This window comes from Falco punctatus, assembly GCF_963210335.1.
Source record: "Falco punctatus genome assembly, chromosome: 4".
NCBI lineage: Eukaryota > Metazoa > Chordata > Aves > Falconiformes > Falconidae > Falco > Falco punctatus.
This window is the reverse complement of record NC_137583.1, coordinates 35,488,688-35,515,968: the sequence shown is the minus strand read 5'-3', so window position 1 is coordinate 35,515,968 and position 27,281 is coordinate 35,488,688. Positions and strand designations below refer to the sequence as shown.

The 27,281-nt window shown below is 43.8% G+C and overlaps 1 protein-coding gene across 4 annotated transcripts; it reads right to left on the bottom strand.

Moving 5' to 3' along the window:
- ABCC6 (ATP binding cassette subfamily C member 6) lies at nucleotides 1-27,236 on the bottom strand (the record flags this gene model as incomplete). 4 transcript variants are annotated; one of them, XM_080383992.1, is made up of 31 exons in its annotated part: nucleotides 1-1,433; nucleotides 1,968-2,162; nucleotides 2,621-2,787; nucleotides 3,027-3,185; nucleotides 3,681-3,827; nucleotides 5,015-5,116; nucleotides 5,722-5,848; nucleotides 6,536-6,735; nucleotides 7,486-7,796; nucleotides 8,870-9,077; nucleotides 10,193-10,313; nucleotides 10,831-10,894; nucleotides 11,383-11,566; nucleotides 13,063-13,230; nucleotides 13,658-13,834; nucleotides 14,317-14,443; nucleotides 15,161-15,230; nucleotides 15,527-15,614; nucleotides 16,336-16,482; nucleotides 17,099-17,302; nucleotides 17,706-17,798; nucleotides 19,379-19,540; nucleotides 19,984-20,161; nucleotides 21,042-21,254; nucleotides 21,824-21,955; nucleotides 22,754-22,815; nucleotides 23,388-23,513; nucleotides 24,580-24,717; nucleotides 25,369-25,494; nucleotides 25,844-26,020; nucleotides 27,104-27,236. In XM_080383992.1, 31 exons carry the CDS (start codon nucleotides 27,155-27,157, stop codon nucleotides 1,325-1,327), a joined length of 4,536 nt encoding a protein of 1,511 aa, XP_080240118.1. In that variant the 3' UTR covers nucleotides 1-1,324. The 4 variants fall into 4 exon arrangements, with proteins under 4 accessions (XP_080240118.1, XP_080240119.1, XP_080240120.1 ...); XM_080383993.1 differs by having other exon boundaries at nucleotides 9,026-9,077; XM_080383994.1 differs by lacking the exons at nucleotides 1,968-2,162; nucleotides 2,621-2,787.
- Between the last annotated feature and the right edge of the window lie 45 nt (nucleotides 27,237-27,281).

Below are 27,281 nucleotides of genomic sequence, written 5' to 3'. Positions count from 1 at the left end.
TTTCAATACTTGATTCTATTTTTATTTCAGCTTTCTAGAAAATTAAGTGTTTTGATAGAAGGCACAGTAAACAGTATTTCACAGTGTGATTTGTTTGTCACGTTGTCTTGTGATTCCTGAGCAGAGACTTGGGGACAACTCTGACGGCTCCTCCTTTGTGCTGCGGGAAGCCCAGGAAGGCTTTGCTGTCAGCTGCTGTTCTGGTTTGTTAAAGTAACACCTGAAAGGTGACCATGCTAGAGGCTCTGTGGCACGTGCAGAAGGTAAACTTGTGCTCAAGAATAAAACCCGGAATGAACCGCCGGATCGACAGGTGAGTTCCTGCTGATTTCCTCAGCTGCCAGATTGCTACCCTGCAGGGATCAGAGGAGGATGCTTTCCACCGTGCAAAATCCTTCTGGCCAAATTCAGTTTGGAAATGTTGGTGTTTGGACATGCTCCTCTGTGACCAACTGGCATTTGGCAGGAGGGCTGCTCCAAGCCTTCAAGCAGAAGGAATGATGCTCTGCTGCCTGCTCCAGGCAAGTCACTCTCCTGCATCAGCGAGCTGGTGTCTAAGCTGGCTCTGTCCCTCTAGGCAGCCTGGCAGCCCCTGCACAGTGTGATCGCTAGGTGCTCCTCCAAGGAAGGAGATGGGAAGAGTGGCTCTGATCTGCAGCTGTGACAACAGGCAGCCCACAGGCAGCTGAATGCTCTTGTGCTTAGTGGCATCCTGCTTTCTTTTCCCTATCTCCCCAGTGTTTGTGCATTTGGGTGACTAGATCCAGCTGCTGCCTTGGAGTCCATATCTGTGTGAGAACAGTGCCCAGGTGAGCAGTCCTTAAGACACTGGCAAAAAGACTAAATTTGTTCAGCCTGGAACTTGGACAAGCTGTAAACAGTTAAGTTGTCTTGCTACCAGTTAAATTCTTGCTTGCTGTCCATAAAAACTTGTTGGCTTTTACAAATAATCTGTGTCATCTTTAAGTATGGCAGTATATTTTGGCTCAATTTATAGTACAAGTCAGAAATGTGCTTGTCTTTTTTCTTTTGGCTTGTTTGCTTTTATGCCGTAAAAGCAACAAGGCATTTAAGTTCCGACTGGCTCATTTTTAACAGAACAGTGAGGGTTTTGGTATCTGGAGATGTAATGAGAATGAAATTGCTCAGTTTCCTATGGGAATAACATGTATCCCAAGTCATCCCTTTTAATCTGCTCACCTCGCTTAAAGCTCAAACAAGATTTGGTTGAGTGTCAGGCATTTAAGAGTGAAACCAAGCTAACTCAATTACGAGACCAATTATTCCTGATGGTGGTGGCATTATGGTATACTCCACGAGTGAGTCATGCGAGGCCTGATTCTTCCATCAGGCTGTAGAACAGTCCCTTCTGAGCTATTAGGTGTTCCAGAGTATCAAATTCAGCTATCCGGCCATCTTCCAAAACCAAAATCCTGTGAACATTAAAACAGAAGTATAAACTTGGGGATATACCAACAGCTGTAATAAAACTTCGTTTTTTCTACTTTTTTTCTAAAATAAATTTCAGTACTTGCTTGTTATTCAACCAAGCTTTCCAGCTGCAAACAACTGTGCAATAGAAATAGTTTTCTGATGAGTGACTGTTCAAGTACTGAGTTTGTGGGAGGAGAGTTTTTGGCAGCTGGGACTGGAGTAAGATTTGTGAACCTGTATTTTAGCTTCATGATTGTAAGATGACCCAGAGAGCTGCAGCTATGGTTTTGCTGTTGGTGGGGGAGAAAAGGGGGTGTGACACAGCATGAAATGCATCAGGTGGAAATGTGATTAACCTGTTGGTGCGCAGTTGTTTTAAGATGGCTCCTGCAATTGCTAAAGCAAAGCTTGGAGGGTTAAACAAGAAGAGGACAGACGTGGAATTGCTGTTCACTAACATTGGGTGGTTTGTGTATTCCACACAGGTTGCTTGTGTCTTTCCTCCTCCTCAGGAAAGTGGCTGAAGGTATTACCTGTCACAGTCCATGATGGTGTTTATCCGGTGGGCTATCATTAACACTGTGCTGTCTTTGAACTGAGTCCTCAGGGTGGACTGAATCTGAAGATCAGTTTCTAAGTCTATTGCTGCTGTGGCCTCATCTAGGATGAGGATTTTGGCTTTCCGAAGCACTGCTCTGGCCAGACAAACCAGCTGTTTCTGACCAGTGCTGCAAGTAGGAAGAGAGATGGTAAACTGAGAGCGGGCGTCACTTTGCCCTGGGTTCAGAATATGTGATTAATTTGAAAATAGTAATGAAAATATGATTGTTCCTTTCCCCTGAAAGGGTGATTGAGGCCAGTGACACTGCAGGTAACAGCATGAAACAACCTAAGGAAATGGAGTGTATTGCTACAGCACCCAGGAGATCTGCACTTGGAACAGGATTGCAGTGTTTTATGTACTGCACAAGCCGCCACAGTGGTTAAGTCTCAAATGTCTTCCATTTGGTGTCTTACGATTTGATTTCATGCTGCGAAACAGGACAATAATGCAGTGGTTTGCTGGCTGGGCACTATTTTTTTACATTTTTTTTTTTTAAGTTAGACACCTTGTCCCACTAGCTTTAAGTTCTCCTAGCCGGCGGGTTGGCACTGCTCTGCCGCTGTCATTCTGCAGGTCAGGTACCTTAGGTTTTCCCCTTGGTCAGCGCACTGGTATTCCAACTGGTCTGGCAAATCTGCAACAAAGCTCTTGAGCTGAGTCAGTTCCAAAGCTGTCCAGATGTCTGCGTCGGTGTATTGGTTTAACGGGTCGAGATTCATTCTTAGAGAGCCAGAAAACAAAACTGGATCCTGAGCCGAGAGACAGTACAAACAACTCCTGAAATTAATTATAAGCGAGCTCTCTGGTTTTCCCTGCTGGGTGCAAATTTGTGGCTAATGTTATATGGAATGGGAAAATAGTGTGGCACAGAGGTTATTTCCAACTCTGAAATTTCTGAATGTCCCTCCTCTCACAGAATCTTTATAAACCTTTCCTAGGCGTTAAGACTTACAACGCTGCTGAAGCATTTTGGAAGTTCATTTCATACCTGGGGAATGACGGTTATCTTGGTTCTAAGGTCATGGAGGCCTAGCTGAGCGATATCTAGTCCATCAATTAGGATGGCTCCTTCCGCAGCTTCCACTAATCGCAGCAATCCCACAGCAAGAGTAGATTTCCCAGCTCCTGTTCTTCCAGTTATGCCGATCTGTAAAGTGCAATGGAAAGCTTTTGGTTTTGATGTTGATAGTTTTCCACAGTTGGACACACCTGTCACGTAGTTCTTAGCCTTTTGAAGAGAGACAGCTTTGTGTGGATCAAATCTTCAGGGCTGTTCAAGATTCACATAGTCTAGCAATACATTCTTAAAGGGAATAATTTATAATTTGTAAGTGTTCTGTATGAAAAGGAATCTTGAGGGCTTTGATGTGGCACTAGATTTAAAATTGAATTCCTTTGCTGTAACCGCTAACCTTCTGTGAAATGAAATTTCACTCAGAAGAATGTCTAGTGTATACAGCAGTGCTGGGAACGCTGCTTTGTGCTGGAAGAGGGGTGCAGTGTTGGTAGAAGCTTTACTGCAGCTTTCACACTTACAAGTTACAATACCTTGGTGTTGGGCAGGGACTGTATCTGCCCAGATGTGATCACTGCAAAGCACTGCTCACTTTGTAGCTCTTCTGAAACGAGTGGCTTTGCTTACCTTCTCTTGCCCGTTGATGGTTAGATTGATGTGCTTCAGTGCTAACTCCAGATTTGGCCTGTATCGCAAACTATAGTTTCTGAATTCAATTCTTCCTTCAGTGAGCCAAACTTGATCTTGAAGTTTGCCATTCTGAGTCCAGGGGGCCTAAATAGATGAAAACAAATGGCAATCATGGAATCATTTAGGTTGAAAAAGACCTTTGAGATCATCAAGTCCAACTGTTAACCCAGGACTGCCAAGGCCATCACTAAGCCATGTCCCTAAGCATTGCATCTACGCATTTATTTAATACCTTCAGGGATGGTGACTCAACCACCTCCCTCAGCAGCCTGTTCCAATGCTTGACTACCTTTTCAGGGAATAAATTTTTCCTAATATCCAGTCTAAACCACCTCTGGTGCAACTTGAGGATGTTTTCTCTTGTCCTGTCACTTGTTATCTGGGAGAAGAGACCGACCCCCACCTGCCTACAGCCCCTGTCAGGCACCTGCACAGAACAGTAGGGTCCCCCCTGATTCTCCTCTTCTCCAGGTTAAACACCCCCAGTTCCCTCAGCCACTCATACGACTGGTTTTCTAGACCCTTCACCAGCTCTGTTGCCCTTCTCCAGCAATGTATAAAGCTGATTTAAATTACTAAATCAAGTGGCCATACTGAAACAGGAAGCTTACGAAGACACCTGTGCCAAATTCCCCTGATCTATTTACTGTTTCCAAAGGAGAAAAAGGCATCTAACTTTCATATTGCAAATGTTGACTTTTTACTTTATGCAAAGATGCCAGTTGTCTTAACTGAAAATGGGGAAAAACATTTGTTTGCACATCAGAGTAATGACTTTATAAGTGGTTCAAATAAAAAAAGATTTATATGCCCCTGTGAAGAGGACTGTGAAAGCCTCCTTTAGCAGTATCTCAGGGCAGCATATGGAGAAATAATTTTAATGATTACAGAACAAACATGATTGCATGGGAGACTTAGTGGCTAAAAGGCTATCTAGCAGCCATCAGTTATCAGAGAGTTGCATCTGAACTTGCACAATAAATACGTACTCCAAATACGGGCAGAAAATACAGCACATTCCATGGGTGTTACCAAGTGAAGCTATTTTAATGGCAATCTCATGCTTAACTGTCTTAAGGAAACGATCAGAGGTTATAAAACAAGTCTACTCAGCTGGATAAAAACCAAGTGCTGCAGTTCTTTAAAGGAAACATAACTGACCTTTTAGAAGGGGAAACCTAGGAGGTTTGTCGAGGTGGAACAGAAAAGTGACTGATTTAGTTTTGAGAGATGTTCACCTCTGCTAGTAAGGTCAATAGTTAGTTAGCTACCTCCTTAGGAGTCCTCCAGTACTCTCTCACTCTCTCCACAGAAACAATGTTGTTCTCTATTTCTGTCCAGGAGCGTACCATCCAGTTCAGAACACCAGTTATCTAGCGGGAAGAAACAGAAGCATTATGGCAGATAAAGTACGTCTTGACCTCTGCTTGCGAGGTACCTGGTACTTTGTTTTACTGTGTCTTTATGAAGACCTCCTCATCAGCTAATTACTTCAGAAATTACCCCTTAAAACGCTAAAAGCTAACCATGGATCCTGGTGAAAGTTGGTAAAGCTGTGTTTAAAGAAGCTAGCCAGATCCCCCCCTAGCTGCTTCTCAGCAAGTTTACAGAGAATGAAATGCTGCTGGCTGGGATGCTAAAAGATAGTGTAGCTTTAGGCTGCTGTGTAACTAGCATATAAGCAGATAAGACACACACTGAAGACCTTGCTTCAGTTGCTCAGAGCATGCCGTGACTGAAGTATGAGTTCAGGTGCAGGAGGGAAAAGATGGCTAGTGCACGTATTCATGAGGTTCATTCCCTAAGGGGCTGTGTGCCCCAGATGCTCTGGGTTTCAGCAATGACATCAGGGTTTAGTAGAAGGCATCTAGGAAGCCACAGAATAGATCATGATTTCTTAGAAATTAAAATGATAGCAGAAATGAAAATGCAGGTTGTTTCTGATATAAGGCAAGCATGGTATTCAACGCTGAGTTACCTGAAGAGCATATGAAATGGAGAAGCCAGCAGTTCCTGGACTGAGATGTGTTCTGCCCATTGCTACAAATAGTGCTGCAAACAATACAATGCCATTGCCTAGGAACTCCAGGTTTGTAGCAAGCCACCTGCAAGAGGAGGAGAGTACAGGGGTGTTGCTGGGTGCCCTCTTCCTTCCTCCCAACAGAATCTGCAATTACTTTGCAAAGCATTTGTGGAACTGCTGGAGTACAGGATGCTCAGCAAAGCTCTTGTCATTCCCTGGTTGCTCTTATCCAGCCACCCTGGAGCTCATGCAAGGCTCCAGTCTGTCTGAACTGGCTGGCTTATAGTCTCTGTTAGGATTTTCTCCAAGGCCTGTTGGATGAGAGCAGGATGAGAGAGTTCTAGGATGAGTTGGTCTAGCACCTCTCACTCCTTCTACTCTTGCCTTGTTTCATGACTTGTGGCTGATGGCTCTGTTATCTGATGGGTCCTGCATATACCACAGGGCTCGTGCATCTGCCATGCGATGATGGGCCTCACCAGGCATCTACTGGAGCTTCCTGAGTTTTGGACATGAAGTGATAGACCTAGTGGGGTGTCAGCATGTGTGCGCCTAGCCACACAACAGGGTGGGAGCGCACTGCCTGTACGAGGGGCACGGTGCCAGAGGGGTGCAGTGTGAGGGGCAATGGAAGAGGCTACCCTACCTGCAAAACACTGTGCACTGTCTCATCATCTGTGTGCCTCCACCCAAGCCCCAAGAGCAGCTGTCTCCACTCCCCAAGGCTGCAAGAGGGAACTGCCATTGTTTTTACACTGCAGATTTGTACCTGTCGGCAACTGCTCCAGGGAAGCATATTCGTTGATTCTGATCCACTAAAAAATTGTTCTTCGAAATAAACCTCTCCTGGTCCTTGTAAGCACGGATCACGCTGCTCCCTTGGAAAGTTTCGGCAATGTGGGAGTAGATGGGTGACCTGCTGGCAGCCTCTACGCGTCTCAGCTGGCAGGAGGTGCTGACGTAGAAGTGCTGGGACCAAGGGACATGGAAGTGATTAGAGGGCTTATGCCTCCATGGAGGCGCTCCGTGGAAAATTTGGGAAGGCCTCAACAAGTGCAATAGTACATGCTATCCTAGTGTTATAAAACCGAACGTGTGGGTAGGATATGCCCTGTAAAAGGTGAGGCGGTGCCTCTGCCTGTGTTCTCTCCTCTCTCCATTAACAATAACTCTGTGGTTAGTTAATGCAAAGAAGCCAGGGTAGCCTGAACTCGCAAAACCTCTAAACTGACATTTACTTTCTCCTGTAGACTAGCTCTTTGCTTGATGGAGCACAGAGGTGTACCTGCACCCTTAGTTGCCCTTCCCTCTTGTTCAGTCTTGGCTGGCAAAGCATTTGAGCTGTCAGAGCCCACACAGAGCGCTGCATGGCATACACAGATATATTAAAAAGCAATGTAGGAATTCTGGAGGAAATGAAAAATGCTTTTGGTGTCAATATGATTCCATTTACACTAATGGAGACAAGGAACATAGCTCTAGGGAGGATTTGATCTGGACATCAGAAAAGCACAGGCTTCTCGGAAGTCTGTGGGATGCTTTGGAAGGCTGAAGTGATGTGGGAAGAGCCACTGACATTACTCTTGTTCAGATACAATTTGGGATGATTCAACTAGTTTCTGCATGTCTCTGCTCCTAAGAAATGGAAGGAGGCTTTCTGCAGGGCCATGGCCATGCTGCTTCAGCCTCTCCTGTCTGTGTATCTCTATAAGCTCCTACCTGGAATGCAGCATAAAGAACAGTCAAGGGCACTATGGCCATTGCTGCCTTTGGTGTAGCCACTATAATCACAATGTAGATCTCCAGCAAGTTGAACAAGAATCCCAGCAAGGACTTCAGCTTGTCAGGGATGACAGAATCAATGGCATCCATTTCTTTGGAGAAGCGGTTCAGCAAGTTTCCAATGGGTGTTTGCTCAAAGAAGACCATTGGGGATCTAGCAATATTCCTCAGCAACTGCAGAAACAGCTTGTGTGATGCTAATACGCCACCTAGGAGGACTGCTGCTGTGGAGACAAATCTGCCAAGGGCTGTAATATAAAAAATAATTATTATGGTATAATAAATACTAAAAGAATAATAATTACTAGGTTTGAACAAAACCACCTTCTCCTTTTGCAAGATCATGGTTTTCATGAGTACTGTGAATGCTATACTATTGAAAGGAGCTGACTTTCTCTTTGGCAGCAATTAAGCCGAGCCTCAGAGCTGCAGGGTCTGGAGGGTAGTTATGGGGTGGGGGAGGGGGCCTGAGCAAGCTTGATGGGGGCTGTGGATTCAGCAACTTAAACACACAGGGCAAATAATTCATTCTTCACAAAATGAGCTTGACTGGAATTACTTTGAATCACTTAGTCTTAGGTTTTGTGCCTACAGCCTCACTGTCGGCACAGACAGGTACCCAGCCCTTCCCACTCTTTTCAACTTGTTCAAAGCTTTCTCAATGGTTTTTTATTTGGGCTGAGATTTTTCTAGATTTTAACCCCGGTCCTAAAACAAGATTATTTAATTTTTTTGAGTGACCAAAAGAATAGTGGCCATTTTTTAAGAGAAAGATTTAAGGAAATACAGAATTCTGCACGTTCCTCTTTTAGTTTCTCTATACACTTATATGACCTAAATCAGGATTTAATTCAGCATGGAGAAGCACCACCGCTTGCACTTTGATATGATTAATTTATATTGGAGGAATGGAAAGAGATGAGAGGAAGAAAGATATGCAGAAGATGTTGGATACAAGAGGACAGGATGGAAAAATAAGGATCTTGTAGTTCTTCCATTGCTGAATGTTTTCTAGGGACTCAGGTTTCCAGCAGGAAATACAGAGGAAGACACTATTCATCATGGTCTGCTGAAAGGCACGGGAGAAAGCTTCTGGCATACCATGAAGTAGAATTTCAGGCAGTAACACTGGAAATATTGTTCAGATCCCTTAGAAATCCTCTCTGTGCGTCAGAACCTGTAGCTTTAGGTCCCATGCCAAAGCTTTCGGGCTGCTGCTAAAAGCCCGTGGGTATGCACTTGTTTATATTCTTAGAAAACATCTTGGGTATGGGAAAGGGAGATGGTAATACAGAGGATTAGGTGAGCAAGTTAAACAAACCTTGAACAACTCCTAGTGCACCGAAGACTCCAACTCTCAGCTCTGAGTGTTGTTGTGTCCCGTTGTAAACAGGGTCATCTGTCCACACGCTGAGCCAGTACCCACGAGAAAATGACACAGCTTGCTGACACGTGAACAACAGAATGATGTACGCACACAGCGGTAAGCCTGTTGCCTTCAGGTAGGCTGCATAAATCGAAGTATTAACCTAGAGTGAAACAATGGGGAAAAAACAGGAGGAGAGGCTGGGAGGACCAAGCTTGTTTGCAAGGAAAGCAGCTCCAAACCTACAAATGGTTTATTATGGCATATCTACTAGGTTATGTGTCACGGGCCATAGCAACCATGTTAAAACTTTTTGGTTTCCTCATGGATGAAAAATGAAGCCATACTTAAATAAATCCATGGTGTTAATGAGTGATTATTATCAACTGATGAGTGTTACTGCAATAGGCTCGTGTTACTACTGGAATGCACGTAAGTTTTCCTTATGCCAGGCAGTAGTTTTCATTTGTTCTTGGTGTGAGTGAGAACTGTTGTGTATCGCACTGACAGTTTGTGTGAGTAACTGCTGATCAGCAGAGGTGAGATCCCAGTCTGGGTAATGGGTGCTTCCCTAGGGCAGCAGCTGCCTCCTTCGGGGTGTCTGACTTGTTACCCTCACTTCTCAGTACCAGCATGTAGCCTCAGCTGTTTGTTTCCTCCCCACATTTTACTGCTGCTACACTGTGCCCTGAATACAGACCTCATCCATGCCGGACTCCTACTAGCTGGAACCCCACGTCTGCTTCTTCCCTTTCACAGGACCCTCCTTGTCTCAGCCTTTTGCAGTGTTTCCCTTGGGCAAGATGAGAATAGCGATAAGCTGCTTTGCCTCTTCCCACCAGCCTCAAGAGTCTGTGGACAGACTCAGGGTTACAAGTCCCTTGTAATCTATACTCTTTCCGCTACCACCACCTCACCCTGATTGCCTCTGGATGCTTTCCCCCTTCAGATCAACCCTCGAATCGGGATCTCTCTCCTCAAGCAGTCATAAATTATTCCCCAGCCGTGCCCCTTCCGCAGTGTGCGTGCATTATTCCTGTTCTGAAGCCAGTGCTTGGATCAAGGGCATCCAGGGAGAACAGTTTGCATAGAAGGTGCTATGTAAGATAATGCTGAAGTTACTCTGTCTCAGTTATAGGGTAAACTTGTATGGCTCGGCTGGCCTCCCTGGAGCCACAGGGTTTAACTGGGGCAGTGAGCTGACCTGCCTGCCATGACCAGGTCAGTAATAAACCCCTGGTGTGTGTCTTTGCCTCTGTGGGAAGGTGCTGTGCTTACCCTGCCGTGCTGAGTTCTCTCTCCCTCGGTTAATCGTCCCTTGCTGGCTGCAGCAGTGGTACAGTCTTGACTTACAGTAATGGTGTCCCTTCCCATAGCAGAAGACTTGACTGAATTGTCGCTTCATAAAGAAAACAAAAATTCTTTCAATTTTTTTTAGTCAAGGCAATGAGTATTTTAACACTGGATCTCCTTACTCATCCACTCCTATATTCGTCCCTATTTTGAGGGCTGCATTTTCGGGGTCCTCCAGCGTGACCCTGACCACTGTCCGTATTTGTCATGGGGACTGGGCTCTGTCAGACTAACAGAAGCTTTAAGTGTTCACTACCTGTGGCTGGACTGAAAGGAGTCAGACCTTAGAGCCCCACTGGGAAGTGAACAGCAAGCAAGTGTATCAGTGTGCCTTGTACGTGAGCTCTAGAACAAATGCTGGCTCCTTGTGAAATACAGAGAAAATATTAGTAGGCGTCCACATTCAAGAGCAGTTTCTCACCTATTCTTGAGTTTTGCATGTTTGCTCTTACTAATTCATAAATAAATCCCCAACCTGCATCGTACTCAGTAAGAGCCTCCGTGGAGGTTTGTAGGGGCTTTTGGAGCACATTCTTCAGCGTCTGAGACAGCCTTAAGCTTACCTAAAGAGCTGCTCCTGTGGTGGACCATTTCTAGAGATGATGGTGCCTTTGGTGTCTCCCATAGCTGCGAAATAAACACATTTTTTTCTAAATGCTTTAGAATCCCATTTTGTCCTGTATAGCCTTTGAGAGACCAGTAATGAGGAGGAAAGCTTCGTTACAAAGAATTCTTAATAAGGGTAGAAATATTAAGGTGAGGCTTAAAGAATAGCACATATAGTGGGTAATTCTGTTTGCTGCGTGATTGTTGTCTACTAAAATAGAACTGTTTATTCAAGAATCAGTTTTGAGGTGATGAGTCAGCTAACTTGACAGACACATTTCTCCCCATAGAAAGCAACAGCTTACTGTGATTGGATCTTGGCTTTAAATGTCCATAATGATGCAAATGTAAGACTGCCTTTTCCAGTTTTATTCTCTTTTCCTTCTTCCCAAATGTGAACAGCAGCAGACAGACAGACAGACACACACAGTTCTTTAACATTAAACATAATATTAAGGAAACAATTGACTGATAGACTAGGGAGAATTATTCCGACTCATTTGGGTTACCTGGAAGACCAGTGCCTGCCTTCTCTTCTGCAGCAACATGCGAATGAAGAAATTCTGCAAAGGCCTCATTTTTCTGTAGAAGCTTTTCATAGGAACCAGTTTCTGAGATCATTCCATCCACCAGAAAAACAATGTTGTCCACTTGAGGCAAAATGTTAATTGTGTGAGTCACCAGTACACGAGTCTGCTCGAATAAAGAGGGAACAGTTACAGTTGTTCTGGTGTCTCCCTGCTCACTTGAGCCATTGCAGTCAGCTGTCTTCGGAAGAAAGACACGTAGTCAGTGTGATCTATGAGTTTTACTAACTTGGAGATTTTTTTTTTTATTATTTTTTCCTACCACTTCTGACCGTGTCTGATGAAGTTGACCTTTGCAGCACAGCTTTGTGCCCCTTTTGAAAGCGCAGAACTTGGGAGCGGAGGAGTGATCAGATTGCTTTGTGTCACGCATAGCATAAAGGAGTGAGGATGGGAACTGAAGCTTGAAGTCCCAGGCTACCATCCCGTGTGTAGGACCTTTTGCTTTGCTCACTGACCAGTTTCTTGTTGATTCCCCTCAGACTGAAGCTCTTAAGTAGAATGATGTTAATTGGAGAGTGTGTCACATTTATTGTCACTGATACCATTATTTCAGAATCAGATTTGTGCCTGAAAAGTTCATCAACCTGAGTGGAGTTACAGTACAGCTCCTTTCCATTTAAATTTCTGAGTATATTTGCTCAGATAATTGCGTGTAGGAAAGGATATAAGAAAAGTAAATTTTCCCTAGATAGCAAATCGGCATGTTCTATATTTCTAACGTACAGTCAAGCCCTCTGAGTACTGCTTAAATCTGATATCTTCTTTCTTTCCTAGTTTTTCTATTTCCATACAATAATTACATTCTGATACTTGCAGCCAATCCACATGAAGAGAAAGGTATTTGTAGTCAAACATATCTGTTTTAATTGGACTTCCTAATGAAAGAAATTACCTATTTTCCTTTTCCAATGTGTAATTGAATCAAGTATTTGTAGGCAATTTGTACCATGAAACAAATAGGGCTGCCCTGGCATCCCTTTGCATGTAACCAGATTTATTATCCAGACTGCTTTCAGCAGGGAAATGCCAAGGAATAACAAAATGCAACCAATGCAAAAAAACATGGAGGAAAAGTGTTTAAGATGGATTTTAAGACTGAAATTTAAGTGATGAACATTTGGGTGATGAGAACTGTAAAGGTGCCACTGAACTATTCAAAAGTGATGGGATTAGACATTGTGATAAGATACGACAAGCTGGGAGAGATCAGACACCGCTTCCAAACTACACCAGAAGTAAATCTCAAAAAGAGAGAAGGATAATGCCCACGGAAAACCAAAAAACTATGAACTTGCTGTAGAAGTAAGACTGGAACGAGGCATGTGGTTTGCATAAGGATAAAGACAGTCTTTCAGGAGAACCTAACTTTTCAGTTTTCTTTCTCCTAGGTGAGATTCACTGCAGAACTTCCATGTGCTGTGTGGAATGCAGAGGTTACCTATTCCACTGCCGCTAACAGTAGTACCTGCTGCCACTAGTGGAAAAAAGAATTTGGGAGCCTTTGATAAAGTGAGTAACCTACCTTACTGGAAATGTTTTAGGGGCCCTGATAATTAGATACATTTTGCACTCTTTTACAGATCAGGATTTATAACGCACCTTGTCCTTCAGTAAGCCGTTGGGTCCAAGAACATGTTCAAAAATGTGCTGTCCAACATGTGCATCAACAGCTGAGAGGGGGTCATCGAGCAGGTAAATTGAAGCCTTCTGGTACACGGCACGAGCAAGGTTCACTCTTTGCTTCTGCCCTCCCGATATATTTATTCCCTGTGGAAATGTATTGACGCTGTTTATTCCAAAACTACAGCACATTTAGCAACTGTTGACTCCATTTTACACTGAGTTTTTTTATGACTTCCTTATTTTTAAATCAGTACATCTCCCTCCGTTCCTCCAAATAGGGCTCTTGAGATGCTGAGACAGATTCTGTTGAGCAACTCTGCTTTCCGGTGAAAGGGGACCCAAGAATAACTTGGATTTGTTGATTTTTGTCTTAAGCGTCTCCCATAATTCTGGTTAGGTTAACTATCAGGAAGTGGGCTTCAGACCCCATTAAATCATGGCCTGACTTCTCGGAAATTACTGAGCACCTGCCTCCTGCAACTTTTGTCCTTTTGCAGGTGTTTTAAGCAAGCCACCCAAAGTTGTAGCTACTCATGGAAAAGCTGGCCAAAATATAAACCTAAGCCAGTACCTTCTCTCCTATTTCACTTTTCTGCCCTGCAGGGAAGCTCTCCAAATCAGGTTGCAGTGCACAAGCATCTATCACTCTGTTGAACCATGTTTCATCCATCTCTTTCCCAAAGAGGATATTATCTTCCACTGAAGCATTCTGTATCCAAGCTTGCTGGGGGACATAAGCTGCAGTGTCCTATAAAAATGGAAGTAGAAGAATGTTAACAGTCTTTTCCATATGTTCAACTTGATGTTCTGGGAACCTGTCTTTTGAATAAAAACTCTCCTGATTAGATTTATAGAAACCTGGAATGATCGTCACCATTGACAGGTCTCAGAGGTCTTCACAAAATAGGAGTCTGCGTTCTTATGATCTTACAGAGGAGGAAACAGGTGCAAGTACGTGACACAGCTTACCAGGATGCCACTTCAGATCACTGTCAGAGTGGGAACTGGAACTGGATCTTTGGAGTCCTGTTCCAGTTCCCATTCTGAAGGGCCAGGCTCATCTGAAAGAGGTCTTAAGGTCTTCAGATAATTAAACGTGGGCTGCTACATACAGCCTTTGTTAAAATTCAGCAATAAATGGGTTTTCATCAAGTACCTGATGCCTTGGTAAATGCCTTACTGTTCCTGAAGACAGCCTGATTAGAAGCAAATGCTCAGGGGAAAATTTACCCTCATGGTCATGCAGCCGTCGGTCTTCTCCAGCTCACCGAGTAATGCTGACAGCAAGGAGGACTTTCCAGCACCCACCTGGCCAACTACAGCAAGCAAGGAGCCTTGGGGCACAGTAAGATCTATGCTATAGAGAAATAATTAGTCTCTTATCACCTTCTAGATACGCTTTCTGAAAAGACAATGACAAAAATTCTTGCTATTGTTTTGTAGCAATAAATATATACCAATTAACCCCCCTAATTTCTTACTTGAGCCCTCAGTTGCACAGGGTTACGCTTCCCATCTTGCTAACTTTTTGCAACAGAACAGGAGTCATCCTTTCAAAGACACCTCCAACCAGAAAGTCTTCATCTACATCCCCATCTGAGTTTTAAAACCAGATCCAAGACCCAGATCCCCACTCCGGAGATAAGCTAGCCCAAAACATTGGATATAAACCATTCCTGAACATCAGCACTTTTCAACACTGTTTCTTCTCTAAAACTGCAATGCCTTTTGAAATTAAGCATGTAGTGATGTCCAGTATAATATCTTGTGTACCATCAATTCTGCTTTATTGACTGAAACTACTGTAATTTCATATCTGGACAAGGAGATTGTGTAAAGAAAGCAGGCTCCGTATATTAAGGCAACATCCAGGTACAGGCACCTTCCCATCTGTGTGCTCGCAAGCATAAAAGCAAGATTACATTTTGTCTGACTATATTTTTTAGAATTCCACACTAAATATGAAGCAAACTCAGAAGCCTCTACATACTCAACACTGGTTTCACTTAGGCCCTGAGGAATTCAGAATCTACCCTGACCTACAGAATTGAGATGACTAAGGGTAAGTCTGTACCTTCTAAGACAGGGAGAAGTTTCTTTGCTCCAGCAAAAAGTCCCATTTCTTATGGTGATACTTGCCTGCACTAAAATATGAGCAGAAATAGAACACTTGTAAATGCAAAGGTAGGTTCAGAAACATCCCTGTTTATGTGACTTTGTTTCAGTATGTATTATATTACAGAAGATGAGCCTTAAGTATGAAAAGAAGGGGTTAATTACTAGATTACATTTCATTGTTAGGAATAAATAGGCCTGAGAGATAAAGTGACAGGAAGGGACAAACATTTTTCTCTTGACTATGGTAGGCACCCTAAGAATGGAAGCTGAACAATGGAAGCTACTCCTCTTACAAGACAAGAATGCTAACACAAAAGCTCACCACAGTCAGAAGTGTTTCTGCTTGAGCTCTCAGGATTCAGTTCTTTCAGATTCAGAAAAGCTGCTAAGCGGTTTAAAGAAACTTTGGCCTGAAATGAAGCAGCACACAAAAGAATAAGATTTAGAATTGAAAGGGAGCCAAAACTAAAAGTGAAGACTCAGAAGACTCACTTAGAACGTTGACTAGGTGCTACGGTGCAGTTGCTGTAGGCTTAGATGAACGAATGCAGCTCTTCCTTATGTTAACTGCTTTTATTTCCACTTAGCTTAGAAAACCCCCGTATTCTTTCCTGTGTTTTCTCTTCTGTTCACACAGTGAAACTGGTGTTTTGTCTCTAATTCATCCTGCCATCTTTCTAGGGATTGCTTCTGTACATGAAGAGCTGTGACAGTCCTCTTGGGGTGCCAGAGAAAAATGAATTTCCTGATTTCTTACTTGACAGTGACTTGCTTTGCTCTCTGGCCTGGGCCAGCAGGGTTTCCACTGATCTCCTGTGGAGATTTTGCTCTGTTCTGATTTCTGTGATGAAAAACAATTGGAAGCACCTCTGAGATCTGATGGTGCTTGTGATTGGCTCCAAAAGACTTAAGAGTTGTTCTTGGTGACTATAGTGTCAATATATGGAGCCGTTCTGAAAAACAATACTACAAAGTACCTGTAGCTGCAAGTCCTTGCTCTTCACTGTTTCACAATAGCAACTAAATAGCTGATATTCAAAGCCCTAAGAAATTCCTACCTTTACCTGTTAATGGTGATATGTAAAAAACCTACTTATGGCCAAAGAAAAAGGAATGTAGCCTGCAATTAACCTGGACAGCAGCATTTATGGAGAAGGGCAGGAAGGAGTGCGCAGTGTTGAGAATGTTGATCAGTGTTAAAGATACAAAGGCCTTCTGAGCATCCAGGACATGGGTGTTATCCACGAGGGTGTAGACAGCAAACATGACAAATGCAATCTGAAAGGGAGCAAAGGAAAAGCAAACCATTTGCTTCAGACAGGGAAGAGAATGGTTCAGGGGTGACAGGCCCCTGGCTAAAGACTCTGGAACTCAATTAAATCTGTACAGGCTATTGCCCATGCACATGGTACCCATCCTGCAAATATCATAGACAAAGGTCTTGCATGTTGGTGACAAAACCAAGTCTGATTGTTAGATTTTTGTTCTGCTTTAAGGAAGTTTTGGTGCTGCAACCACAGCAAGGTAAAAGCACAGCCATTTCCCATTGAAAACACACATGGTTGAGCTGCACCAGCAAGTACAGTAGTGGCTTGTGCAGCTACTGACTGTGTCATGAATGCTGGTGAGCTTGGAGCTCCAGGTGGTTCTTGCAAAGCAGGCTTAGTCTGCCTGGAGCACATTGTCAGACCAGGTGACTTGTCTGTGGAACCATTAGGACAGTGTAAGTGTCTGTATGGCTGATTCCACTGGGGCTCAGCAACTCCTGTGAGACCACTAACTCCTCTGGACAGATACTATCTTTAGCTGTCTCACAGGAAAAATCTGTCCAGACAGGAGTACAAAGAGAAATGGAAGTAACAGCATGTCTTATGTAGGAAGGTGAGACACTCACCAGGAAAGTTGATGAATGGAAAGAAGCCAGAGATGCTGAGAAGAGAATCTGAGACTTTTTTAGGGCCTGAAGTTCTTGCTTCCGGATACCAATCACTTTCTCCATGAAGGTTTTCTCCCAGCCATGCAGTTTAATTACTTTAATGTTGCTGAGAACAGCATTGATGAGTTTGGCGCGCTCATCTTTATGTGTCATCTGGGTCTCCTGCAATAAATGTTTGAGTTTTATAATTTAATAGGTTGAATGTTTAACAGTGCAGTTATTCTGAAAAAAACACCTTATTCCTGCCTATGAATCCTGAATAAATTTCCCTGCAGGTAAGCAGTGTATATTGTTTTGCTTATGAATCTTCCAGGCTGGGAAGTATTTTGCTTTATATCTTCAGAGCTTTATTTTTACTGGCAATCCATAGAAACATACAGAAAAGGTGGGCAAACAAGGTAAAAGAGTGATCACGCAAGAGCTTACTCTAAACTTCAAGAAACTCTCTAGGCTTTGAATCCTCCTAGGTTCCTTCAGACAGCCATGGTAAGCATGAATAACAAATACTAAGCCATCACCTAATTGAAGTCAGTAAAGCACTTCATTTTTATGAAGCAAAACATACCTGAAACTGACTCCTCTTCTTGGTGATCACAAAATTCAGAGGTAAAAGAAAAAGGAATACAGCAATTGAAGCCAAGGCAGATGGCCCAAGAAGCTGCCAGGAGAGAAAAGGAAAGAAAGAATTTCTGGTGATTACAAAAAAAGACTCTTTTCCATTCCCCTTGCTCACCTTTCCTCTTCCTTGAACCTACCTATGCCTGACTATGGCTTTAACCTTGCCCTTGCCTTTCCTGCGCACTGTGCTCCCTAAGCTCTGTGGGTTGGATTGCTGCCTCCCCGGGCAGAGTAACTCCTGTCATCCTGCTCTGCTGAATTTATTTGCTTCCCTTTTAGGAACTGGATTAGTGCTGAAAGCTCTCCAGGAGCACGCTGGAAATGCGAGTAATTTCTGTTGCGTCTCGGACGTGTTAAGGTGGCCATCTCGTGGCTGGTACCAGTTAGTGACTCGAAACGAAACCAGGTTTTATTTAAAAAACTAACCCAAACCCTCAACCAGCTATTCTTGCAGCATAAAAAACCCAGCTTGTCTGAATTTACATCAACTATTGAGATGAAAGGGTAGCATTACGCTGTGCCATGTGCTTTTGGGACAGCTCCTGGATACCAGGGTCCCTAATGACTTCTGTATCAAAGCAAAGCAGAGAGCTTGTTTAGTTACATGTTAACTCTCATGGTTTAGTTACTTCTCTCTACAGACAGCTTACGCTTGCTAGACGTGGATGCTGGTATACATACAGAGATAAAAGTATTCTCTACACAAATGGTTTATGAACACGAACAGACAAAGTGTTAATTATGCTCCAACTACATGCAACCACATTCAGCTTGGCAACATCACTATAAAAGGGGTGATGATTTTTCAAGTCTACACTATGGCTCCCCGTTTTCCAGGGTCATACTATCCTGCCAGACACGAGGCACAGTCCATTCAGGTTAGCAAAAGAAGGCCTCTGGAAAGCTCACGGGAATCAGCTGTCTCTATAGTGCACATACTTCCATTTGGTGTGCTGCCAAAAACAGAGACTAAGAAATATGGATTTATCCTGCTGAGAAAATACCATAGGTTGAATTTGGTGTAAAGAAAAAAGGATCTTTTATATTATCATCCTTTATTTCTAATTCAGGTTTTCTGCTGTCCTTGCTAAACTCCTTGATACCTATGAAATTCAAAGTATCTTAGCCTTTTTTGAGTATCACGTAACTTTGCTTCAAACTGTTTCACTGATGCTGTGGTAATCAGGCTTCAGGATGAAGTACGTTAAGTTGCTGTTTCAGACCATTCCCCTCTGTTCTGTAACTATGCTAAGGAGCCAGAAATGGACTCTCAGCCTGCACTGGTCCACAATGTTTTGGTCAAAAAAAGGAGGCGATAGAGGAAAATCTGAGGCAGAAGTTTATCAGACAGCTCAGAATAACCACACTCACAATCTTTTCCCTAAAAGAGGCTGAATGCCACATACACAGGTGAGAAGATGAAGGATCAGGTAAGGATTTGATACTAATAAAAATATTTTCCAGAAAGAAAAGTGAATCCACCATGCTACAGAGCTAAGAAAAATATGGCAATTTCAGGCTGTTCAAACTGGCAAAGCTCTATGCAGAATTCTGAAAATCCCTTTTTCCTTTAACACCTAGAATAGAAAGGGATTGATAAGTACTTTCATTGTATTTTACCTGCCACAAGAAGACAAAGCAGATGATAATCCGAATAGGAGCGAGCCAGGTCCCATTAAAGTAGATAATCAGATCCATTAGCTTTTGGACATCAACAGATACCAGATTAACAATTTCACCTACTGTTGCTGTTCTCCTTGATGCATTGGACATAACTAGGATCTAGACAGGGTAGAGAAGACAGAAAAGGTGTCATCAAACAACAGCTTTGGTCCAAAAATCAAACAACTTTCTTTTCTTTATAAAGAAAGAAAGAAAAAAAGGGAGGAAAATGTCAGATCCTAGGTACTGAAAACATGCTGTTGCCTGGAATATGTGACTTCACTTTAAGATGAAGAATTTACTCCTTTCCCCAGCCATAATCTACAGCATAAGAAAGTTATTTTTTCCTCTTTCCTTCTCTTGGCTTTTCCTTCAGAGGTAAGATCTCAAAAAAAATAGTAAAATACCTCCCACATACTGTGCAGAGACGAATATAGCAGAGTTACATTGTAAAAGTAGTTTCGAATTATATCTCCCCTGATACTGTTAAGAACAATGTACCAGCGATGTTGTAACTGCTAATGTAGAAAAGAATGAAGCTGGAAAGGAAGCTACAGACTCACCTTCCTGTACACAAGCCCTGTTACTGCAGTTTTCAGTCTCAGCCCCAGAACAAGACACATGTACATGTATCGTTGTTCAAACAGAGTCTGGAGACAGGCCAAAAGGAACATAGCGAAGGCATAGAAATAACCATGCCAGCTCGGTGCTTCTTGATCTTCGATGAACTCCAGGAAAAGGCTGCAGGACAGGAGCAAAATGTTGATGAATGCATGTAGAACTGATGAAATATCAGACACACAAAAATGCAGAAATGGCAGACATTTTTCTGTATTCTGTCTGGCTGATGTTTATCAGTAAAGTAACAGAAAAGTTAGAAAAATTGCTGAGTATTCTGTCTTACAATGTCCTGATTTTTGACATTTAGCCAGTCTTGGTTTTGAAGCCATCTCTGATCGCAGCATTCTCAGGGGAGACCTCATTTCCAGTGTTAAGGATGGCTCCTGAATTTCATGAAAATGTCAGAAACGCAAATTGGGAGCCATAATCTAAGGAAGTCATTAACATTTGCAGAACTTCTCTTGATCTTAATGATTATGAAGTGATTTTTGCCCTTGAAAATATATCATAATGCAGGTTTGTGTTGTACCAACACAGTCCACAAAACATTATGTCAACTGACTAAAGCTATTTAAGATGTGTAGGATGCACAGCTGTGCTCTTTATACTTAGTTGGGGAACACGAAGCCTTAAGACTACAGCAAGTGGGTGACAGCCTGTGCAAATGATGTGATATGTAGAACCATCAAATTACTCACTCCTGTTCTAGTAAAGTTGTCAAAAGGCTTAGCACAGCCTGTCCTTTCCGCTGCTGGAATACAGCAGTGGGGAAAGTGTGCACAGCTTTAGACAGTGGTTTGTGTTTTTTTCTTTCCTGCTGAATTGACTGTGGGCTTAGCAGAAACGGTAATCCAGCTCTTTTCATCAGCATTAGGAGATTTCAAAAGGTAAGTGTTTGTGAGTCCACCTCTGTGGGTGCTGGTGAACACATCCCTGTGTGTGCTCATGCAGGCAGCAATCTTGTATGTATGATAGAAATATATTACAAATATGCACATACCTCAGTAACTTTGGGATGGAGAACAGAAAGACATCACAGATAACTAAGCAGACAGTGCTGAGAAGGAAATAGGTTCCAAACATGCTCCAAAATGCTTTCAGTAAGGGCCCACTTTGACTGTGCTCTGATTGCAGTAGAACCTCTGTCTCTTCAGCTTCTGCTGTGTCAGTTTTACTCTTCTGACCCTTTTTAAATGTAGCAGACTCCATTTTTCTAAAGAAAGAAACAGTAAGAAAGCTTGCCACAATTGTAGAAAGCATAGGAATCTTATGCATTCAAAAAAATCATTAAATATCTCACACTGGGTCTCATGCCACGTCCAGTATAATGCTCATCAAAAAATGATTCCTCTCACAAAAATCTTACAGTTCCGTACTTCCAGGAATGAAAGGATGTTCTCCAGCAGATTTCAACACTTAAAATCAGATTTTGCACAAAGGAATTTACTCACTGAGTGTTCACCCACTGAAGAGTCAAGACTCCCAAACCTTCACAGCAGAGTGGTACTTGGACTGTTTTATGTATGCTATCCTTTTCTTCTTGTTTAATAGACAAGTAATTCAGTGAGACTGGATCTTTCAGCTATTCTTCTGACTAGATAGGAAGCACGTAGCAAAGCTTACATTCAGAGCCTGAATATGCACTGTGGCAGTCTGCGGGGCATGGAGGGGATTGAAGCCTGCTCTGAGATGGCACGCCAGCACTGTGAGCATATTTGCTTATATCATTTAGAGGCACGAAAGCAACCGCCCAGCTGGCACACTGTGCTATCAGGTACTCACTGCTGGGTTCTGCTGCGACACTTCTTCCACTCTCTTTCAGCCCAGGCAACAATTTCTTCAGACGAGTCCTCTTTCCTCACTGACCACAAGTCATCCACCCCCAAGGTCTGCTGACAGCCTTTCCAGACCAGCCTGGGGAAGGAACACACAGACGGCTGTAAGGTGAGCACAGAAGGATTTGCGGTGCATGTAACATTTTCAAAACAGACAGGCTGTAAGTTAGTGCCCCACAGCGAGCACATAGGGACTTCCATAAAACACTGCTTGGGACTGTCCTGTCCCAGAATAAATATGGATGTTCAGAAACAGCAGTTTTGCTTCAAATCCCTATGCTACCTTCTGTCAACATCATGAGGATTTGCAAGTAAGCCCTTATTTCTAGAACATACTAAGAGTTGGATCTTGGGCAGTGGGCGACAAAGTTCAGTTTAACTTACCCTGTGGCTCAGTGAAACACAGATGAGGCCTTATCATAGCAGACGTTAGGCCCAAAGTGTGTAATCATTTTACTTCTGAATGCTAATGAGCAGGCTGGGCCAGTGTCCTCAGGCACTATTTTCTCCTTGCCCAGCATCTGTTACAGGAAGGTCTGGCAGGCAGGCAGGCAGGGCTGTGGCTGGTGTACAGTCACCTTTTGAGATTGCTGAAGTCTGTTTCAAGATTGGGAGGGCACTGGAAGAGTAGTTGGAAGGGGGAAGAGAATTACCTAGAATCACAGATTTGTGTTTTGAACTACTTTGAGAAGTAAGTGAAATTTTCATAATTTGATCTTGTGAGAATACCTCAAGTCCCCAGAGAGAAAATTTAAATTCTCACTGCATAAGCTAACTGAGGTATTTCATACTGGCTGTCATCTCCACCCTGTCTTATGCTGGGGTTTTTTTTCTGATGTTCTAGCAAAACCATGTCTTTTTTTGTGTGTTTTCTTACCCAGAGAACCACCAGTATGTGATTTTGGAAAGAAAAGAGCTGCTGGATTCTGGACACTGATTCTGATGGGAGAAAAAACATGGATTATATTTTTACATAGGTAAGGGCATGTGTCAGATAAACATAATCCCCTTCTGCACTTCCCCAAGAAAAGCAATCAAAAAGTTATGCCCATCCCATTCATTGACCCTGACAGTGTTGTGGAGGATCAGTGGGATCGGGAGACTTCGGAGAATTAGACTTTAAATAATGTATTTGATGGAGGAACAAGGAGTATTGTTCTTCATACCCAAAGACATTTGTTTTCTGAAGCACAGACATCTGCCATACCCACACCTCAAACAGAGTACTTCTGCACAGCAGAGCATGGGGAAGCAACAGGAGCCCTATCTACTGGTTTCAATGAAAATACACCAATGTGGATAGAAAAAGCTTTTAGTTTTTCAAAACATACATAGAGAGACAGAATATTGTTATCCCAAATTCTGCCGGTTACCTTTTCAAACTCTCAGCCTTTATACAGAACAATGCATCTTTCATCTCCCAGCTACTAATGTTCCTGTGCATCCCCATAAATTAAAATTCCTGTTTGAGCAATGAAGCAATGCATTATGAAAAGCTACGCTGTACTTACAGGATTGTTGACACCTTTAGAGAAGAAGGGAGGGTGATCAACGAAGCAGAATAACACAAGTTCTCCTAGCACCAGACTAGCATAAAGGTAAGTTGTAACATGGTGGAAATGGTCTTCCTGGAAGCCCTAAGAAACAGAATACTGTTGAGAATGAGGTAAGAACCTTCACTTGAAATCAGTGGAGAAAGAGAGCTGCTCATGTTCTACCAGCCATAAGCTCTGAGTTTTGGTCTGAAGCACAAGGTGCGTTTATTTAGACTGTAGTTATGTAGAACTACTTAAATAGGTAACTCCCCAAACTGGAATATCAGAAAATAATAAATAATGGACACCTTTATTATTTAAAGTGGTGGCTTTATCACGAGCCTTCACAGCAGTCTAGTTGAGTCAGATGTCCACATTGCATCGTTATTCGGGGAACTCTGGGTGCTGAGGAATAGAAGCTCCTTGCTCACCTAGCAGGATGAGTTGCTGATGTAATAAAGCACCTGACAGGTTTTATTATAAATGGTGTATCTAAGTGACTCTGTGAAGGGCACTCTAATTAATTTTGTGAATGAGAAAAAGAAAAACCAAGGAAAAAGTCTTAAGTATTATTGGAACTGTATTTTGGTAGTAAGAGGTGGCAGAGTGTTATTTCTACAAAAGACCTGGTGCCTGAGCATCATTCAACACAGCAGGAACAAGCAAGTTCCCAGATGTCTTTTGTTTAGTGGCTGTGAATTTTTCCCCTATTACTTGAACACACAGGTAACATAAACTTTTGTTTATTCCTTATTGTGAAGGAAAGGTACAACTGTTCACCTGAGCAAAATGGTCACTGACAGCAAGTCTCAGATGGGTAAACCCATCCAGCACTCCTCTACAAATAAACATTCACCACAAATACCCCAAAATAAAAATGTGTATCAACATATGTGTGCTGATACAAAATCTGGCATAAGGCCAGTTCATTTTGCTTTTATTCACATATGAAGTCTGCCAAGCTCTCAGAAAACAGTGTAGACACATTCTGTCTACACTGAAAGGAATAACATGGGTGGAGATGACCATGCGTCATCAAGTCATTTTTCTCAGCATGTATCTTAAGAGAGGAATCTGGTTCTCCACCTCACAATCTATGAGGCAAAAAAAGCCCTGTTGTTTAGAGACTTCATACCTCTGCACATTAAAGATATGTGGTTTCACTTACTCTTTCCAGGGCATGTTGGACTTTGGAACTAAACATCACAACTGCAGCCATGAATGAGAGCAGCCAGTAAATCAACATGACGCCTGAGGACTGGATGCCCATCATTCTTTCCACTTGGGTAAGGAACATGGCAAGGATCTGCAAGGAGGTACAAATTTGTCCAAATAAATGGCTGGTAGCAGAATGCCAAACACTTATTACCAAATTAATGGATACAATAGAGAAAAATCAGTTAGTTTCTTGCTCAAACATTTCAAGATGTTCAGAGCTGCAGTATTGTTCCTAAAAGGCTAAAACTGAAAAGCATGATGTGCAATTTTGCACTCAAGAATGTCTCTGCAGAAAAGGCAAGTAATAAAACTGCAAGTGGGACAACAGGCTGGAAGGATCTAGGCTATAAAGACACAATGACAGGAGGGGAGCACAGGCATTTAGGCTGAACGGAAATCCCATTTCATTCTAATTTATGCTAAATCACATACTGCAGTTACGAGAAACTAAATCTTGTCTTGTTGTTGTGAGACCTCTTTCTAAATGCTACTGCTGCCTCGGCTCTTGCAAGGTATCCTCTGCCCACAGGGCTCTGTATCATAGCGACAGACCCAGTGGTCTGCCCCAACTCCAACCCCTGCTGCGTCACACAGCAGAAAATCACAAAGCGCATCTCTGGCCTTCTACTCCCCATCAGCTATCTCTGTGCCCAAAGATCCTGAGAAACATGGGAAATACAAGGTCTTCCTCAGGAGGGCTGAGCTGGGCCACACACAAACAAAACAAAGGAAGAATTACCATTGTGATTCCCACCACGGCAGGGCTGATGAAGAATGCTGGAGCCCGTGGGATTCCTTGGCTTATCTCCCACAGTACGAAGAAGACATTAGAAAAACACAGTATTACTAAGATGAATCCAAGGACCTAGGGCAGAGACAGCAAACATGTATTGGAATGGACTGAAATGATGGTGGGACAACCTACCGAACCGAATGCTCCCAGCAGCCTGGGCAGTAGGACTGGAGAGCTGGAAGGGCAGATTTGGGATGGAGCACATTACGGGAAGTAGTGGGGGAACCAAATGGAAACACAGGGGAGACATTATGACAGTTCTTCCTATAACTTGATTTATACTGACCTGACTTTACCTGAGTCGGCAAATGTCAAAACAAACACAGAGACAGATCATCAGAACAGTTAACGATTTAGAAAAATTAAGTTCTGCATCGAAATTGTGATAATGTTAGGGTCAAACCCCATCCTCTGCCCTTACCATTTTGGTTTTGAAGATGTGAGACATCCTGATATAACCTTTGTTTTTGTATCGCAGATACAAGTAGTAGAAAGGAAAACAGATCCAAAGGTAGGCACAAGGGATCCAAGCAATGACTGTACTCTCAAAGCACCAGGTAAATCTTGGGGTGTTTGTATACCATGTCTGATTCCAGTCCTGTCACAGAATCAACACAGAAGTGAAACAGTAAAGCTAATGTATGCAGAATTTCACCAGCTAATGCAAGTTGCTAGTGCTACAGCTGAGATCTACTATAATGTCTGAGGAATTCGATTTAGTGTTTCAAATGTAAAAAATATTTGGCAACAGACGGGCTGCTAGAGAACAGTAAGGTGTTGGGGAGGGAGGGAGGGAGGACTCAGCAGTAGCGTTTTGGAGGGAATGGAAGTAGAAAGGTTGGGGGGGAGAGGTTGGAAAAGTGAAAGATGCCGAAGGACATCACGTATCACAACTGGAGAGAAAAAAACCCACCAAAAGACAAGAGGAGATTCAGATTATTGAATGGGCAATGAGAAAAAGTAATTTGGGAATGAAGATTATCAGCATGTAGGACCCATCAGAACAGTCGGTAGGGAATGGTGGGTGAAATGAAGATTAGGAGGAAAGAAGTGCCCTAGCGCATAGACTGCATCTGAAGCGCGTTTCCTCAGCTGAATTTGTCATAGTTTTGTAATTTTTTGACCGAGTAAGTCAAGACTGAGGAAGATCTCATCTGCTAACACAGTAATACTAGAAATACAGCCAGCTGGAGATGAACAGGCCGGGGTGTTTCCCCCGCAGCTGGCATTCAGGCGCGGCGCGGTGCAGAGCGCGGCTCGGGGAGAGAGCCCGGTGCCGGTGCCGGGGCACTCGGTACTGCAGGAGTTTCCCAGGCCCGAGGATGGGGACCCAGGAGCGTGGGCTGCTCAGCACCAGGCCCTCCGAGGGTACCGGGTGCGTTATGAAGGCGGTGGCGGGACCCATCTCGGTGCCCGCGCAACCCTGACCAGACCTGCCGTAGCTGGAAGTGGGCTGGGGCTGTCCCCGGGTGACAGCTCGTCCCGGGGGCAGGGTCCGCAGCCAGCCCCTCGGGGGGTGCCCCCGTCCCGACCGCAGGGCGCCAGCCGCCCCGCTGAGGCACGGCTGCGGGGCGGGGGGGCCGGGGCGGCTCGGCTCCCCCGCTGGCACGGCGGGCCCCGGGCAGGGCCTCTAGAGGGGCGGCCCGGTGCGTCGGCGCTCGCTCGCTCTGTCCTCACTCACCCAGAGCCCGGCGGAGCCCTCCGCGGAGCCGCACAGCGCGCTGCCCGCCGCCATGCCGCCCGCACTGGAGGCAGCCGGGGCGTCGCGGCCGGGCTCGGTCCCCCCCAGCGGCCCCGCACCCGCCGCTCGGTGCCCCCGGGCGGGCCCTTCCTCACTGGGCCGCGGCCGAGCGCCCCGT